This window comes from Grampus griseus, assembly GCF_964374135.1.
Source record: "Grampus griseus genome assembly, chromosome: 17".
NCBI classification, from domain to species: Eukaryota; Metazoa; Chordata; class Mammalia; order Artiodactyla; family Delphinidae; genus Grampus; species Grampus griseus.
The window spans coordinates 53,839,826-53,857,150 of record NC_139011.1 but is presented as its reverse complement, the minus strand read 5'-3'; the positions used below and the strand labels follow the sequence as shown (position 1 = coordinate 53,857,150).

Genomic DNA, 17,325 nt, shown 5'->3' with positions numbered 1-17,325 from the left:
ATTTCTTCCTGGTTCAGTCTCGGAAGGTTGTGCATTTCTATGAATTTGTCCATTTCTTCCAGGTTGTCCATTTTATTGGCGTATAGTTGCTTGTAGTAATCTCTCATGATCCTTAGTATTTCTGGAGTGTCAGTTGTTACTTCTCATTTTTCATTTCTAATTCTGTTGACTTGAGACTTCTCCCTGGTTTTTTTTTTTTTTTTTTTTTTTTTTTTTTTTTTTGCGGTACGCGGGCCTCTCACTGTTGTGGCCTCCCCCGCTGCGTACGGACGCGCAGGCCCAGCAGCCATAGCCCACGGGCCCAGCCGCTCCGCGGCATATGGGATCCTCCCGGAGCGGGGCACGAACCAGTGTCCCCCTGCCTTGGCAGGCGGACTCTCAACCACTGCACCACCAGGGAAGCCCTTCTCCCTGTTTTTGTTGATGAGTCTGGCTAATGGTTTATCAGTTTTGTTTATCTTCTCAAAGAGTTAGTCATCTTATAGTTTTATTGATCTTTGCTATTTTTTCCTTCATTTCTTCTTCATTTATATTTTATCTGATCTTTATGAGTTCTTTCCTTCTTCTAACTTGGGGTATTTTTGTTCTTTTTCTCTAATTGTTTTAGGTGTAAGGTAAGGTTTATTAATTGAGATGTTTCTTGTTTCTTAAGGTAGGATTGTATTGCTATAAAATTCCCTCAGAGAACTGCTTTTGCTGTATCCCACAGGTTTTGGGTCGTTGTGTTTTCATTGTTATTTGTTTCTAGGTATTTTTGATTTCCTGTTTGATTTCTCCAGTGATCTCTTGGTTATTAGTATTGTATTGTTTAGCCTCCATGTGTTTGTAGTTTTTCTGGATTTTTTCCTGTAACTGATATCTACTCTCATAGTGTTGTGGTCAGAAAAGATACCTGATATGATTTAAATTTTCTTACATTTACCAAGGGTTGATTTGTGAGTCAAGATATGATCCATCCTGGAGAATGTTCCATGAGCACTTGAGAAGAAAGTTTATTCTGTTGTTTTTGGATGGAATGTCCTATAGATATCAATTAAGTCCATGTTGTTTAATTTATCATTTAAAACTTGTGTTTCCTTATTTATTTTCATTTTGGGTGATCTGTCCATTGATGAAAGTGGGGTGTTAAAGTCCCCTAGTATGATTGTTTTTCTGTTGATTTCCCCTTATGGCTCTTAGTACTTGCTTTATATATTGAGGTGCTCCTATGTTGGGTACATAAATATTTTCAATTCTTATATCTTTTTCTTGGATTGATCCCTTGATCATTATGTAGTGTCCTTCTTTGTCTCTTGTAATACTCTTTATTTTTTAAGTCTATTTTGTCTGACATGAGACTTGCTACTCCAGCTTTCTTTTGATTTTCATTTGCATGGAATATCTTTTTCCATCCCCTCACTTTCAATCTGTATGTGTCCTTAGGTCTGAAGTGGGTCTCTTGTAGACAGCATATATACAGGTCTTGTTTTTGTATCCATTCAACCAGTCTACGTCTTTTGGTTGGAGCATTTAATCCATTTACATTTAAGGTAATTAGTGATGTTTTTTCCTATTACCATTTTCTTAATTTTTTTCAGTTTGTTATTGTAGGTCTTTTCCTTCTCTTGTGTTTCCTGCCTAGAGAAGTTCCTTTAGCACTTGTTGTAAAGCTGGTTTGGTGGTGCTGAATTCTCTTAGCTATTGCTTGTCTGTAAGGGTTTTAATTTATCCATCAAATCTGAAGAGATCCTTGCTGGGTAGATTAATCTTGGTTGTAGGTTTTTCCCTTCATCACTTTAAATATGCCCTGCCACTCTCTTCTGGCTTGAAGAATTTCTGCTGAAAGATCAGCTGTTAAACTTATGGGGATTCCCTTATGTGTTATTTGTTGTTTTTCCCTTTCTGGTTTAATTTTTTTTCTCTGTGTTTAATTTTTGATATTTTGATTAATATGTGTCTTAGCCTGTTTCTCCTTGGATTTATCCTGTATGGGATTCTCTGTGCTTCCTGGACTTGATTAACTATTTCCTTTCCCATATTAGGGCAATTTTCAGCTATAATAACTTCAAACATTTTCTCAGTCCCTTTCTTTTTCTCTTCTTCTTCTGTGACCCCTATAATGCAAATACTGCTGTGTTTAATGTTTTCCCAGAGGTCTCTGACAATGTCCTCAATTCTTTTCATTCTTTATTATTTTTATTGTGCTGTGCAGTAGTTATTTCCACTCTTTTATCTTCCAGGTCACTTATCCGTTTTCTGGCTCTGTTATTCTGCTATTGATCCCTTCTAGAGAATTTTAAATTTCATTTATTGTGTTGTTCATCACTATTTGTTTTGTCTTTAGTTCTTCTAGGTCCTTGTTAAACGTTACTTGTATTTTCTCCATTCTATCTCCAAGATTTTGTATATCTTTACTATCATTATTCTGAGTTCTTTTTCAGGTCAACTGCCTATTTCCTCTTCAGTTGTTAGGTCTGGTGGGTTTTTACCTTGTTCCTTCATCTGCTGTGTGTTTCTCTGTCTTCTCATTTTGCTTAACTTACTGTGTTTGGAGTCTGCTTTTCGCAGGCTGCACATTTGTAGTTCTTGTTGTTTTTGTCTGCCCCCAGTGACTAAGGTTTTTTCAGTGGGTTGTGTAGGCTTCCTGGTGTAGGGGACTAGTGGCTGTGTTCTGGTGGATAAGCCTGGATCTTGTCTTTCTGTTGGGCAGGACCACGTCTGGTGGTGTGTTTTGGGGTGTCTGTGGCCTTATGATTTTATGCTGCCTTTCTGGTAATGGGTGGGGTTGTGTTCCTGTCTTTCTAGTTGTTTGGCACAGGGTGTCCAGCTCTGTCGCTTGCTGTTCATTGAGCAGGGCTGGGTCTTGGATTTGAGATGGAGATCTCTGGGAGATTTTTGCCATTTGATATTATGTGGAACTGGGGGTCTCTTGTGGACCAATGTCCTGAACTTGGCTCTCCCACCTCAGAGGCACAGCCCTGATGCCTGGCTGGAGCACCAAGAGCCTATCATCCACACGGCTCAGAATAAAAGGGAAAAGAAAAAAGAAAGAAAGAAGAAGATAAAATAAAATATTATTTAAGTAAAAAATAATTATTAAATAATTTTTTTAAGTAATAGAATAAAAAGAAAGAAGAATGCAACCATACCAAAAAACAAATCCACCAATTATAGCTAGCACTAAAAACTATGCTAAAAACAAAGAAACCCAAAAAAATACAGACAGACAGAACCATAGGACAAATGGTAAAAGCAAAACTATGCAGACAAAATCACACAGAGAAGCATACACTCACAAAAAGTGAAAAAGAAAAAAATATATATATCGTTGCTCCCCAAGTCCACCTCCTCAATTTGGTATGATTCCATGTCTATTCAGGTAGTCCACAGATGCAGGGTACATGAGTTGATTGTGGAGATTTAATGCACTGCTCCTGAGGCTGCTGGGAGAAATTTCCCTTTCTCTTCTTTGTTCGCACAGCTCCTGGGGTTCAGCTTTGGATTTGGCCCCGCCTCTCTGTGTAGGTCACCTGAGGGCATCTGTTCTTCCTTCAGACAGGACAGGGTTAAAGAAGCAGCTGCTTAGGGGGCTCTGGCTCACTCAGGCCGGGGGTAAGGAGGGGTACGGAGTGCGGGGTGGCAGAGGCCAGAGTGATGTTACACCAGCCTGAGGTGTGCCATGTGTTCTCCCAGGGAAGCTTTCCCTGTATCACTGGACCCTGGCAGTGGTGGGCTGCACAGGCTCCCAGGAGGGGAGGTGTGGACAGTGACCTGTGCTTTCACACAGGCTTCTTGGTGGCTGCACCAGCAGCCTTAGCATCTCATGCCCGTCTCTGGGGTCTTCGCTGATAGCTGCTGCTCGCGCCCGTCTCTAGAGCTTCTTTAAGTAGCGCTCTTTATCCCCTCTCCTTGTGCACCATGAAGCAAAGAGGCAAGAAAAAGTCTCTTGCCTCTTCGGCTGCTTCACACCTTTTCTCAGACTCCCTCCGGCTAGCTGTGGCTCACTATCCCCCTTCAGACTGTGTTCACGCAGCCAACCCCAATCCTCTCCCTGGGATCTGACCTCCGAAGCCTGAGCCTCAGCTCCCAGCCCCCAGCAGACAAGCATCTTGGGCTGGTGAATTCCTCTGTGTGGGAATCTCTCCCCTTTGCCCTCCACACTCCTGTTGCTGTGCTCTCCTCCATGGCTTCGAATCTCCCCCTCCTCCACCACCCACCTTCTCCGCCCGTAAAGGGGCTTCCTAGTGTGTGGAAACTTTTAGGCCTTCACAGCTCCCTCTCACTGGTGCAGGTTCCATCCCTATTCTTTTTTTTTTTTTTCACTTTTTTTTTTTTAACATCTTTATTTGGGTATAATTGCTTTACAATGGTGTATTAGTTTCTGCTTTATAACAAAGTGAATCAGTCATACATAAACATATGTTCCCATATGTCTTCCCTGTTGCGTCTCCCTCCCTCCCACCCTCCCCATCCCTATTCTTTTGTCTCTGTTTTTTTTTCTTTTTTCTTTTGCCCTACCCAGGTACGTGGGGAGTTTCTTGCCTTTTGGGAAGTCTGAGGTCTTCTGCCAGCGTTCAGTAGGTGTTCTGTAGGAGTTGTTCCACATGTAGATGTATTTCTGATGTATTTATGGGGAGGAAGGTGATCTCCACATCTTACTTTTCCACAGTCTTGAATCTCCTCCCTTGAAATTTTTAATGTTCCAAATATAATTGATCCATTACTAAGTGTTATATACATAGAACTTTACTGATTTTTACTGCTAGTTTTTAAAACATTGAGTGTGGTGAACTTCAAAAACTTCAGAATAAATATTTTAAAAGTAGTTAAATGACTGATCATTTGATAAATATCAATGCAATAAACTTGTACTTGAGCAAGCTAAGAAAGTCACTACAGCAATATTTCTGATGGAACCAATGTTATACCTGTTCAAGCTACACTGACTCTAATAATCTGTGACAGAAGAAGAAATGGGAAAAGTTATGAAAGCTTTTCATTAAATCAGAAATTGAAAGAAAGGAAAAATATGGCTTGTTTCAATTGTATTCATAGTTCAACAGACAGGATCACAGTGGAAAAGAAATTGTCTAAACAGTGCCAACCTTTTATAATCTTTGCCCCATATTCTGAAACTTAATCCCTGAATCTATTTTCCTGCAATGGTATGAAATTTTTATCCAGGCAGCATTTCAAATGCAAAGGGGCGTCTTCAGTTCACACCCTCCCACCCCCCCATCCCCTTCCCCCACCCCACCACCCACTCCCACACCATGGTCTTCATCATCAAAGCAGTAGGGGGCTATGTTTGGCTGTTTCCCATGAATAAAACTCTCGCAGATGCAAACCAGCCCACACTATCAGCCCTACTCTACCTCAGAATGTTCCCTCACAAACCTTCACTGTCTCTAGGATGATTCTGAATATAGAAAAATCACAAGCTCCAGGGTAGCCTGAGATAAAATGAAAGTTCAGGGCTTTGGAAGTGTGATAAGAATTCTAATCAACTGGAACCTGCTAAGTATTCTGGATACCTTGTGCATTTTTGATATTTTCTATCTTGCCACATTTTTAGGAATACATTTTAATAATGTTCAGTAACATTTCCTAAAAGCAAACTTTGCTAACCTGTGGTCTACTGGAAGTAACATCTATAGCTGTCATTTAAAGCTGTGTGAATTGGACAAGGTGTGAAATCTTTGGGGCTTAGTTGTTTCAAAAATGTAGAAAAATAGCTTATCTTTAAAAAGGCAGAAAGCTGAAAAAGTGTGATATAATATATACATGCACATACACACACACATACACACACACACAGAGAGATTTTTATTTCATTCCAAGTCAAAAAATAAAAGGAGGAAAAGGAAACAATATATTTTACTTTCTTCCAGGAATAATAATGAGTTTTTTATATACATCATTTCATCTATTTTCTAAAATAACTGTAGGGAGTAGGTATTTTATGAGTAATTTGATTTTAGAGATGTTAAGTAACTTCCCAAAGGTCATCTCGATAATAAAGGCAGAATCAAGATTCCACCAGGGTCTGTAAGATTCCAGTGACCTTAGATATTTTCATGGATTACTGTTCACAGATTTTATTGATTTTAATCTGTTCTGTACTCTTATGATTTTTGCCATATCTATAAACCATTGGTAGTATTTTAACTTTTTAAATTAAATTGTCTTATCTTTTTAAATTTAAAATAAATGTATCTTTAAAACTAAACTTTAGTCCATTCCAGTAAATGAAAAACCATGTTATCCTTTTTCATAAGTAAGAAATATATTTTAAATAAATGTAATGAAAAGACAAAACATTTTTTAAATTTAGCTTGTTTTTTTTTTATATGTTGAAAAATCTTGTGTTCCTGCTTCTCTCTCTCTCTCTCTCTCTCTCATTTATTTTTTAATCATATCATATCATAGACTGTAATAGAGAAATGTCAGAACAAGCATGAGCAGAAACTTTCTCTTTAATGCAATCAGAACTGGAAGAACACTGAGAGGGACAATTTTCTCACGATGCAAGTCAATGTTTTTCATGCAGCTTCCCACCTAACAACGTCTTGGACACCTTTAGCAGTTTGTTTACCATTCTGCAAACATGGAGCTCAGTCGTGCTGCCCTGCACTTCATGCTTGATGCGATGATGACTGAATGACATTCTGATTGGCCATCACCCTCCTGCAGTCATCTGCCTTGCACAGTTTTCTACTTGAAATTGGCAGAAATTTTGTATGCAGATTGACTTGTTAGTTCACATTAGAAAAGTATGCCAAATTTTATAAAATTTGATATGTCTTTTTAATCATGTGGATAGCTTCTCCATTTAAATACCTTGAGTGCACCTTATTCTTCTGGATTTTATCTGTGTGCTAAGAATAAACAATTTTTGCTCCTGTAAAAAATATTCAATATCATCTCTTAAAAATTTTTGTCTTAACCTTTACTACAAGGAAAACTTTAATATGAATAGAAAGAGTTTGAAATATCATAGTATGTATATGAAAAGTAATAACTGTGAAACCAGTTATTCTCAAATTTTACCTAGAATTTTATAAGGTTTTAAAATTTAAGATACATTTCATTTTCTAATCTTTGGGGCCACATTTTATATCCATAAATACTGATGCTAAAAGCAAAAGACATTTTCCTTTGAACTATCTCTGTAAACATTAATCGAGTAACTATATCTGGAAGTAAATTAGGTTGAAAAAATTTAACCATATAATTGAATTTTTCCCTATGTGAGGTATGGTATTTTCTTATGATATATTTTCTTCTGATAAAATTGTTTATTCCTTTTCGTAGCTCAAATGGGTTCAGCCAATGAGATGATCACACTAAAATATTCAATAACTGTTAGCTATTATTATTGCTTTATAGGTATGTAAGCATTGATAGTGCTATAAGAAGAAAAAAATGAGATAGAAGTCCAGTTACAAAATAACGTTGTCCATCACCCCCTAAAATAAAATTTATTTAAAGTGTAGTAAGGCTATGTGCTGATAAGTAAATATTTGTAATTCTTCTTTGTGACTCAGAAGCCAGTCTCCTGTGTTCTTTTACTCACCTATATTGTTAGCAGCAAAATAGAGAATTTGCAAAATCATGTCATAAGTGCCTTCCATATCGGCTTCCCAGCACTCATCTCCCAAAACTCCATTAGGCAAAATGTAGCTCCTGAGACCCGAACAAACCAACAAAATCCTTGGGGACATTCTGTCTAAAATTTCACCTACACCATTATTTCCCCAGCACCTCCCACCAAGTACGCACATTTTTTAGAGGAAGGTTTGTGCAGAGAGCATGTCATTGCCTACATTCAGACATGGGCATCTATTCTGTGATGGTTATTTCAAATCAAGTATTTATTTTAATTTAGCCTTCAAGTAAGGGCAACTTAATGTGATTCTGGACTGGATTTTTTTACCACCTCCAATTAGACCCTGGGCAGGTGACTTTCTTTCCTTGTGCCTCAGACTTTTCTTCATTAAGATGAGTGTTTGTAAAATGCTGCAGAACTCATTTATCATTTCAGATGTACATTGCAAATGTAGGAGATATTATATTTATGGGCCAAGTAATACCACACAGCGTTTATACAGCAATAAAACTCCAGGGGTAGGTGATAACAACAGAAAGACAGGCAGACACAGTGCCCTTTCTCTTTAGCACACAACACAGTTTAATGGTTGATCTTGAGTCTTCTGTGGATTTGCAAAGTCAAATCTGATAAACAGGTGATGATACAGCATTCTGTTCAGGTCCATAAAATATGACTTCCTAGAGGAATCTAATTATAAAGGAAAAATATTTTCAAATAAAAGTTTGTTTTCTGATTTGGGGAAAGATTTGCTCACAGAAATTTTCTAAGAGAGAACTCAGCTTATGTTAAATTATTTCATCAATTTATTGAATTAAAATGCTCCCAGATCTTATTTATCTTTATCCACATCAGAATGATCATATAACTGATACTATTTCTAAATTCTACATTCTCTTGTAATATAAAAAGGAAAACAGAGGTAAGTGAGCTGGTATCCCAAGTCTATTTCAAAAACTAACTAGCAGTGGATATGACAAAGTCCAATATCCAACTCCTTCTACATGTTACAATTCTGGGAATTTTTTACAATCATAATAATCCAAGGCACTATGACTCTGAAATCTCTCTGAGTCATTCAGGATTTTATTACATCCAACATAATTTGAGTGTTAAGAGTATTCTGATAATATTCCAAAGCTTAAGTTTTTTTTTTAATTAACTGTATTTCTCGAATATACTGATAAAACATGGCTTTATTATTACAATAATAACATAATTATTTCTTTCATTTCACTTGCTCTCTCAGATTAATTTTGCTCAATTTTGAAATTGAAGCTATTTTATTTTCTAATTCTTTGACAGGTGTATACAGTAAATTTAATTAAATTAAATGAGAATTATTAAATAACCATGAAAATCTTCCCCCAGATATTCTGAATAGTCATGAATTAACTATACAATTTCCAATGGCTTTTAAAATTCAGCCTCTAAACCAATCAATTCTAAATCACATTTTCAGTTATATATAAAGTAATTTTAAAAATATTTCTTCTTGTGGTACCAAAACTAACTACCCAAAGAACTGTAGAAAACAGTAAAATGTGTAAAATTTCAAAGTTCATAATAATCTTAGCGTTAATCAGCATTTGGCTTCTAACACTGGAATTAACTTAAGCAATTTGGAGTATTATCCTAAAATTATCATTATCTTTACCAGCCCTGGGAGTAGCTAATGGTTGTTAGACACTGTATAATTAGCATGAGAAATCAGAAATCAATGTATGATCAAATACAAGTTATGTGCCAAATAAAATTACTATAATTTATCAATTCAGCTACTCAAATATGATTGTCAGTGAGCCCAAAACACTCAAAACACAATTATAATTATCTTCAGAAAGTATCAGGGAACAGTCTGGAAAAAATTAAGAGAAATGTTTTAATACTTTGTATAACAGAACATTCAAGCTCTGGTAAATCATATAATTTAGCAATTATTTTTCAGTAGTAAACAATTAAATTTTTACACAGACTTTTTAAATAATAAAACTTGTAACCCACATTAGATAATTTTACTCTGAAGTTAAATGTTCTTTTTTCTTAATCAAATGTATTTTTACAACATAAAAAGTCTCCTTTAGACAGAGGCCTAAGTTCCCTGGTGGTCTAGTGGTTAGGATTTTGTGCTCTCCTTTAGACAGATACCTAAAGCAAGTTTTTAATTTAAATAATTTTGAATTAATTCAAGACAGGACTTTAAAAAAAAAATCCAGAGAAAGGCAGGTGGGAGGTTATATGCAAATCCTAGTACTTTCCCAGTAATTCCATCTCTTTTGTCCCACTCATCATAGGAGCACCAGTGTATTTTCACATCCCAGTTGAGATCACCTGTGCTAAAATTAATGATGTGCCCAGTCTACCTGCTTACTGTTCTCACATCTGGACAGAACAGAATATTAGAGAAGTCACTGGTCTTAAATAAAGCAGCCTGGGTTTGATTTAGTCAAGACACTCACTGCCTGATCCAAGGATTTGTGACTGATATAAGGATGATTCTTCCCAACACCCTACCTCAATGGTTTCTCATAAAACTCAAATGGGAATATATGTATAAAGTGTTTTATAAACTTTCACACACTATACAAATAAAAGTTATTTTGATGCTTGTGGTCCATACCCACAGTGTTAACCCAGTCCCAGATTCTAAGAATAGCCCAAACCCAATCTCTACCTGGGGCAAATCAAGGGAGTCTTAGCTAAGTAATTCAGATGCTTCAGACTGTAAGACATTCTTGTGGTCTCTCTTACTGTAAACTTATTAGTTTCTCTAGGTTTATTCTAACAACTGGATCCTTCCTTATTCCTGGGAACAAATGGGGTCCCAAAATATAAGTGAATAAATGAATCAAAACAAGAAAATCTTATTCTTCAGTTTCCTGCTCTAATGTTCTGTCTGATACCGTTCACCTCCCCCTGGAGTTGGTCTCTGCCTTCCTCTCCCTTACTACCTTTGGAGAAATGACCTGGATCCATGTCCCATAGACGGGAATCTCCTGGTACTTCTATACCTCTCAAATTCTGTCTGTCTGATTTGTCACCACACTCTAGGTTTGTCTCAATATATAGTTCAGCCAATTAGCAGATTTAGAGTCAACGAAGCAAATTCTCTTCTAACCACTATTATCTACAAATGGAGCAAGATTCCTTGTGAGGTAAAGAGTTCTGTACCCCCCTAAGCTAGTCAAGGCAAAACTATGTTCCCACCAGCAATGGAAAGCCCTGCTGTTTTGGTTGGGAGGTTAGACAAGATCATTCTACAATCCTAGGTAACCTGCTTAACTCCTCTGTTACTCTGACTTGCTAATGTTTCTGGAGTGACAATAGAGAGGACAATATATGCCTTCTGACATTGTTGCACTTTACCACACTAAACAAATTGTTCCTATAATGAACCCAAAAGAGAAGATACTATTCCCCTTTTATTTGAATATTACTTGTTATTTCAGTTAAATGAAATGTACTCCAGAAACACAAATTATCTGTGTGTCTAGATGTAAAGACTATTACTGCACTAATGTATTTGTTAGAGATAGTAGCAATTAGATACAAAAATGATGTAATTAACTCTGAAAATATTTTTTTAATCATGTATAGTAAGCCATGTCCCAAACCAAATATCCACAAAGAATATGACATTTCTAATTGTAATTTTACATTAGCATGCTATTTTCAGTTCAATATTGAAAACTCTTTATATTGTATCTATACAATCAATGTCATAAACTAAAACGTGAATGTCAAAAGTTTAGCAATCACTTTATAATATTTGTAAGAACACAATTTATTTGAATTTGGTAACTAAAGTTAAATTAACATTAGTTTTGTTTTCTTTTTCCTTTTACTTTTATGATGGTTTTATAATATTGTTTTGTATTTTCCTTCATTTTATGAAAGGACACCAAACATCTGAACATTACTTATGTAGTATATTCAATGATGCTATAGAAAATGACTGATTTTCCCATTTGGTTATGGAATAACAAAGTCTAATGATTTGGATATTTGTGATCCAATATAGTATAAATAGCTAGGGTTTTGTCTCTTGGTCATGAGAGACAGATGGAGAATAAGATAAAGACATGGGAATAAGGGCAGAATAATGGGTGTGGATTATAAAACTGAACTGTTAGGAATCAGAGGGAAAAATAAGTAAGGAGAGAGAAAATGGGATGGAGATAGGAAAGAAGCAGTAAGAGTGACCAGGTAATACGTCCAGAAGACAGTTGGCCAGTGGAGTCATGACTTGCCAAGAATCACTATAGTTAATGTGCACTACAGACTGGGTCACAAGTTGCACCCAACTTAAATAAGTTTGATGGTATTTAGGACAACTGAAGCCAGAGAACTCCCACCAAAATAACTATACAAGCTAGTAAATTAAACATCCCTAGTTCCACGGATGCTGATAAAAGACAGAAGACTCCTGAAACAAAAGACTCTGCTACTCACAGCAAGAGAGTACAAGTATCAGGATAGCTGCACTGGTTTCCTTGACCCAAGACCCAAGTCAGAGATGGAAGGCCAGGTAGAGTTTGCATGCATCGCAGGAGAGAGACCTTGAGTTTAGGAGATCTAATTTCCTAGCAAGCAGTAAGCAAACCTGTTCTTTGTCCAGAGGGAAACTAGATTTATTGCAGAACTATGTGGTACATTCCTGAGTACGGTCCTCAGTTCTCAGGATTGCCAGCCAAATAAATAATTCTGAGAAGTGGGCTTTGAGAAAGAATAGTCAGTTTTGTGATGTTAGCACACTCAGCAAGACATGTAGGAATGTGAGTGGCCCACAAGGAACACCTCTCAACAGTGAAACAAAGTGGTTCTCAAAGAGCAGGATGCCCAGATTAGCATCACTCACAGCCTTAAAAGAAATGCAATTTCTTGGGCCTCATTTCAGACCTAGTTGTCGTAGACTATTCAGGCTACTATAACAATAGACCACAGACTGGGTGGCTTATCAACAACAAACATTTATTTCTCACAGTTCTGGAGGCTGGGAAGTCCAAGATCACAGCATTGACTGGTTTGGTGTCTGGTGAGAGCCCACTTCTTAGTTCATAGACTGATGTCTTTTCACTGTGTCCTCACATTGCAGAAGGGGTGATGAAACTTTGCGAGACCTCTTTTCTGAGGACACTAATCCAATTTTTGTGGATTCTATCTCACGATCAAATAACTTCCCCAAAGCCCTACAGCCTAATATGATCACATTGGGCATTAGAATTTCAACATACAAATTTGGAGAAGACACAAAATTCAGCCCACAACACTAGAAAAACAGAAATTCAGCAATCTCAGTTTAACAAATCCACTCAGTAATTCTGAGACCCACTAAAGTTTGAGAACCAACAGTGTAACGAAAAGAATTCTTGATAGCAGTCAGGATCCCAGAACTAGTCAAGGCTTCGACCAACTACCTGGACATGTCACTCAGCTTGTCTGTGCCTTAATATCTTCACCTATAGCAGGAGGAGATAATTTTTTTTAATTGGGGTATAGTTGTTTTACAATGTGGTGTTAGTTTCTACTGTACAGCAGAGTTCCCTGTGCTATAAAGCAGGCTCTCATTAGTTATCTATTTTATACATATTAGTGTATATATGTCAATCCCAAACTCCCAATTCATCCCACCCCCCCTTTCCCCCTTGGTGTCCATACGTTTGTTCTCTACATCTGTGTCTCTATTTCTGCCTTGTAAACCGGTTCATCTGTACCATTTTTCTAGATTCCACATATATGTGTTAATATACACATTTGTTTATCTCTTTGTGACTTACTTCACTCTGTATGACAGTCTCTAGGTCCATCCACATCTCTACAAATGACCCAATTCCTTTCCGTTTTATGGCTAACAGTCCACTGTATATATGTACCACATCTTCTTTATCCATTCGTCCGTCAGTGGGCACTTAGGTTGCTTCCATTACCTGGTTATTGTAAATAGCGCTGAAATGAACATTGGGGTGCTTGTGTCTTTTTGAATTATTCCTTATTGCTCATATTTGATGAAATCCTCTATTCCTTGTCATGTAGCTTTATCAGTATTGCCTGACCTTGAAATGCACATGGCAAGCATTGGTAAAACCAGGAGAGATCAGCTGGCAAAGCAGATCCACAAGGTCTCATTACCATCCTCCACAGTCCATAACCTGGGGCTAGCCTCCCAGGTTCCCAGAACGTCTTTGTCAGCAGGCTGGGACAGGAAGAGTACCTCAGACAAATGTTAACCAATCTGGTATAGGCTGGCCAATCAACCCAGAAGATCTGTTTATGCATTTATAGGGAGACTAACTGAAAGAGAGGCTAGCCCAATGTTCTCTGGCCTGAGCATTCTCCTTCAGTAAATCAAGCTGCTCAGAATTGTAATCAGAAGATCTACTTGGAAAGCATGATTTAGAACAGAGTGTTAATTGAATGTCCTTAGTCTGCCTGATGTGTCCATGTCTGTAATAGAATATACCTGTCATTATGGGCCAAGTACACTTCCAGGGTCTGGTCACCTTCTCCTGTGGACAGCCCCTGAATGGCACAACCAAACTGCCCTCTGAGACTTTCCTGGTTTTCTGTGCTTGCAGTGTCAAACAAGTCTCTCTCAGATCAACATATTTTTTTCCTTTGGCTGATTTTAATAATCTTCATTTATGTTCTAATCAAGTCTCAGAGACCCTAAAATCTTCAGCCTGTCTTAAGTGACATTGCATATTTTCTGCCCTGATCAGTTCAGTTTTGATCATCAAGTTGTAGTCTCAGAAAACAATTTGATCATCTTATTTCCAAATTTCTGGCTGGTTACTACACTCTTGTTTTCTCCTCTGTTTTCCACACCCTCCTTCCCTAAATGGTCATCACCCTAGTGAAACTGCACTCCTTTTCAGGTGGGACTCGAACCAGCCAAAACTCATACTGGGACTTGAACCCATGATCCCTGACTTAGGAGGGGACTCAACCCCCCTGTATTTTAATTGAAACTGCTCATCTGGTGTCAGGATTTACTGAAGCTCAGGTTATTTTTTGTCGGTGAAGAAAGAATTCAGTGAGAAGCAAAGTGGCAAGCAAAGAGTGAGTTTATTAACATAGATGCTTGTGAGAAATACAAGTGGGCAGGTGGTAGGGGCTCTGCCTCAAGGACTGAGAGGACTTTATTTTCATAAACAAAAGTGGGGAGGGGAAGAAGATCACCTTCTTCCACATTCTTGAGCAGACGTCTATGCTTACATCATTAGTTCCTCCTTTGACCCTATGTGGTTTAACTGGGACTATCGTGGTGCTATTTAAATCACATGTATATTATTAGCAAAAGGATGGTAACATACTATGAATAAAATATGGTAATTCATCTCAGCTTTTGGTATAATGTCCCCTTCCACCTATATTTCTGACTTGACTACATGCAGAAGTGCTACTCTTCAAGGACTATTAACTGTCTGACTTCATGTCACAAGATTCAGACGCCATATCTATTGTCTTGTGTTTTAACTATCAGGGGTTGTGGCTTGAGTGTGTCTGGTGCTTGGATGTACCTGGTCTTCCTTCAAGGTAGTGTAGATTGTTGCTAGGTTACTGGATTCTTTCCTTGAGTGGTCATTAGCTTATAACAGTCTCCCAAACTCCCTTAAAATTCCCTTTCTATTTTGAATCCCCAGTGGGATTTCTAAACTGACTATTTAGTTATCCTACTCTACCCCTATCACCAGGATTGGAGACTATCAGCCTCCAAGAATCACATAGTAGAGCAGCTGCCTTCATTTGTACCATTCTGGTGAGTTACTGTCCTCTTGGTTTTCATTCCATTATGGATTTTCTTATGTGATTCTTTCACCTTACAGTATTATGCAATTTTGGCCCCAAGAGCTTATTAATAGAAGGTAAGTTTTAATTTATAATGAACAGTCACTCCTGGAAATTTGTTTATGTTATTTAGAAATTTGAATTGAATTGAATTAGATCTCATTTATAATAAGGGATTTGTAAAAGCCAAATGTATTCACATTGTTTATAAAAAGTGAATGGCTGAATAATTACTCAATAAACATAATTAATGGTGACAACAAATATAGATTATTCTTGTTCATGAGACTTGCTTTTCCATAAAATGTTATATAGCTTGCATTACCCACATATTTTCATTTACCTTTTTTGCTCTGTAGATGCTATTTAGAAATATAGATTATCTATTTATTTATTAGTTATAAATCTCAAATAGAAAAAAGATAACCAGAAGCATTTCTGACATGAAAGAAAGAATATTTCTTTAAAAGTATTATGGGGATTTTTTGGTAAAACTCTAAATAAGGTGTATTTATTCAATATATTCCTGTACTTATTTTATTTCAAATATATTAATGCATGAGGTTTAAAATTAAATGTGATTTCCCTGTAGATTAATACTATCTTTTTCATCTTTGTAAAATAGAAGTAAATTGCTTGGTTCAATACAAACTAAGCCCATTTGAGTGGCTTTTTTTGTTGTTTTTCAGAAATAGGAGAGATTGAGACTTGAAAAAGAATTCATCATCAGGAGAATTTATTTTAAAAGCATCCAAGCTCCTATACAGCCAGAAGATAAATTACCCACTAGTCAAGAGAAGGAAAGCACAATTAATTTCACATTATACTAAACCAATCAGCTCCTTAAATGGCTGTCTTTTTTGAGAAAAAGCAGCAAGAAAGCCATAGTTGTTCCTTCCTCCCATGCCTTTAGAAGCAAACAGCTAGTCTTTTCTCAGACTACAAGTTCTATGGAAAGTAGGGTGAATATATATATTTTTTTCTTTTTTTATATAAATTTATTTATTTTTGGCTGTGTTGGGTCTTCGTTTCTGTGCGTGGGCTTTCTCTAGTTGTGACAAGTGGGGGCTACTCTTCGTTGCGGTGCACGGACTTCTTATTGCGGTGGCTTCTCTTGTTGTGGAGCACGGGCTCTAGGCACGTGGGCTTCAGTAGCTGTGGCACGTGGACTCAGTAGTTGTGGCACATGGGCTTAGTGCTCCACTTCATGTGGGTTCTTCCCAGACCAGGGATCGAACCTGTGTCCCCTGCATTGGCAGGTGGATTCTTAACAACTGTGCCACCAGGGAAGTCCCAGGGTGAATATATTTTGTTGTTTTTAGATAAGGAGAATTCTATTCATGACTTGTATCCATATTTCACAGTGCAAAGTTAATGAAGCTTTTGTCTTGTACTAGTGATAGGCAAATGCTTTGAAGTTTTATGACAAGGAAGTAAGACTTCAATAAATTATTTCCAAACCTACCTTTCTTCTTTCCAGGATAATTATTTTTATGTAATCATTTATTATCAAGGAATAAAGGAAGGGTTGAGGAGAAATCATACTGGGGTAATGGAATATGCACAAAAAATCTGCAGGCTGCGTTTTTCTTCCTAACAAAATGGATTATTGCTAAACAACCATTCATTACCTTTTTTGAGACCAGCAGGATGGTGTTAGAATATACTAAATTAATGTCACCTGCCATCACTTAACCTGAAGAAACACAATGATTAGTAAACTTTACATACACAGCTGCTGCAGCATTTTAAGCATCTTCCATATGTAATAAAAATGTGATCAATGGAGGCCTTCAAGGAAAGAGTGCAATGCAAGCATATAAAGAGCCTCGGTTCCTTCCAGCACACAGGTGTTATCCATCAAAACCCCCAAACCACAATGCCTTGTGTCTGCATGTCAGTACCATTCTATAGGCTAAGTTTAATTCTCTTTATTAAGGTATTCATTT

At 37.1% G+C, this 17,325-nt stretch overlaps 1 protein-coding gene across 1 annotated transcript in view; it reads left to right on the top strand.

The window, feature by feature from the left end:
- RALYL (RALY RNA binding protein like) overlaps positions 1–16,973 on the top strand; it is a gene marked incomplete at its 3' end in the record, with an annotated part of 509,450 nt that extends 492,477 nt beyond the window's left edge. Inside the window, exon 8 of the mRNA XM_082674672.1 lies at positions 16,857–16,973. Within this exon, the coding sequence (XP_082530798.1) occupies positions 16,857–16,973 (117 nt within the window). The remainder of the gene's footprint in view (positions 1–16,856) is intronic.
- Between the last annotated feature and the right edge of the window lie 352 nt (positions 16,974–17,325).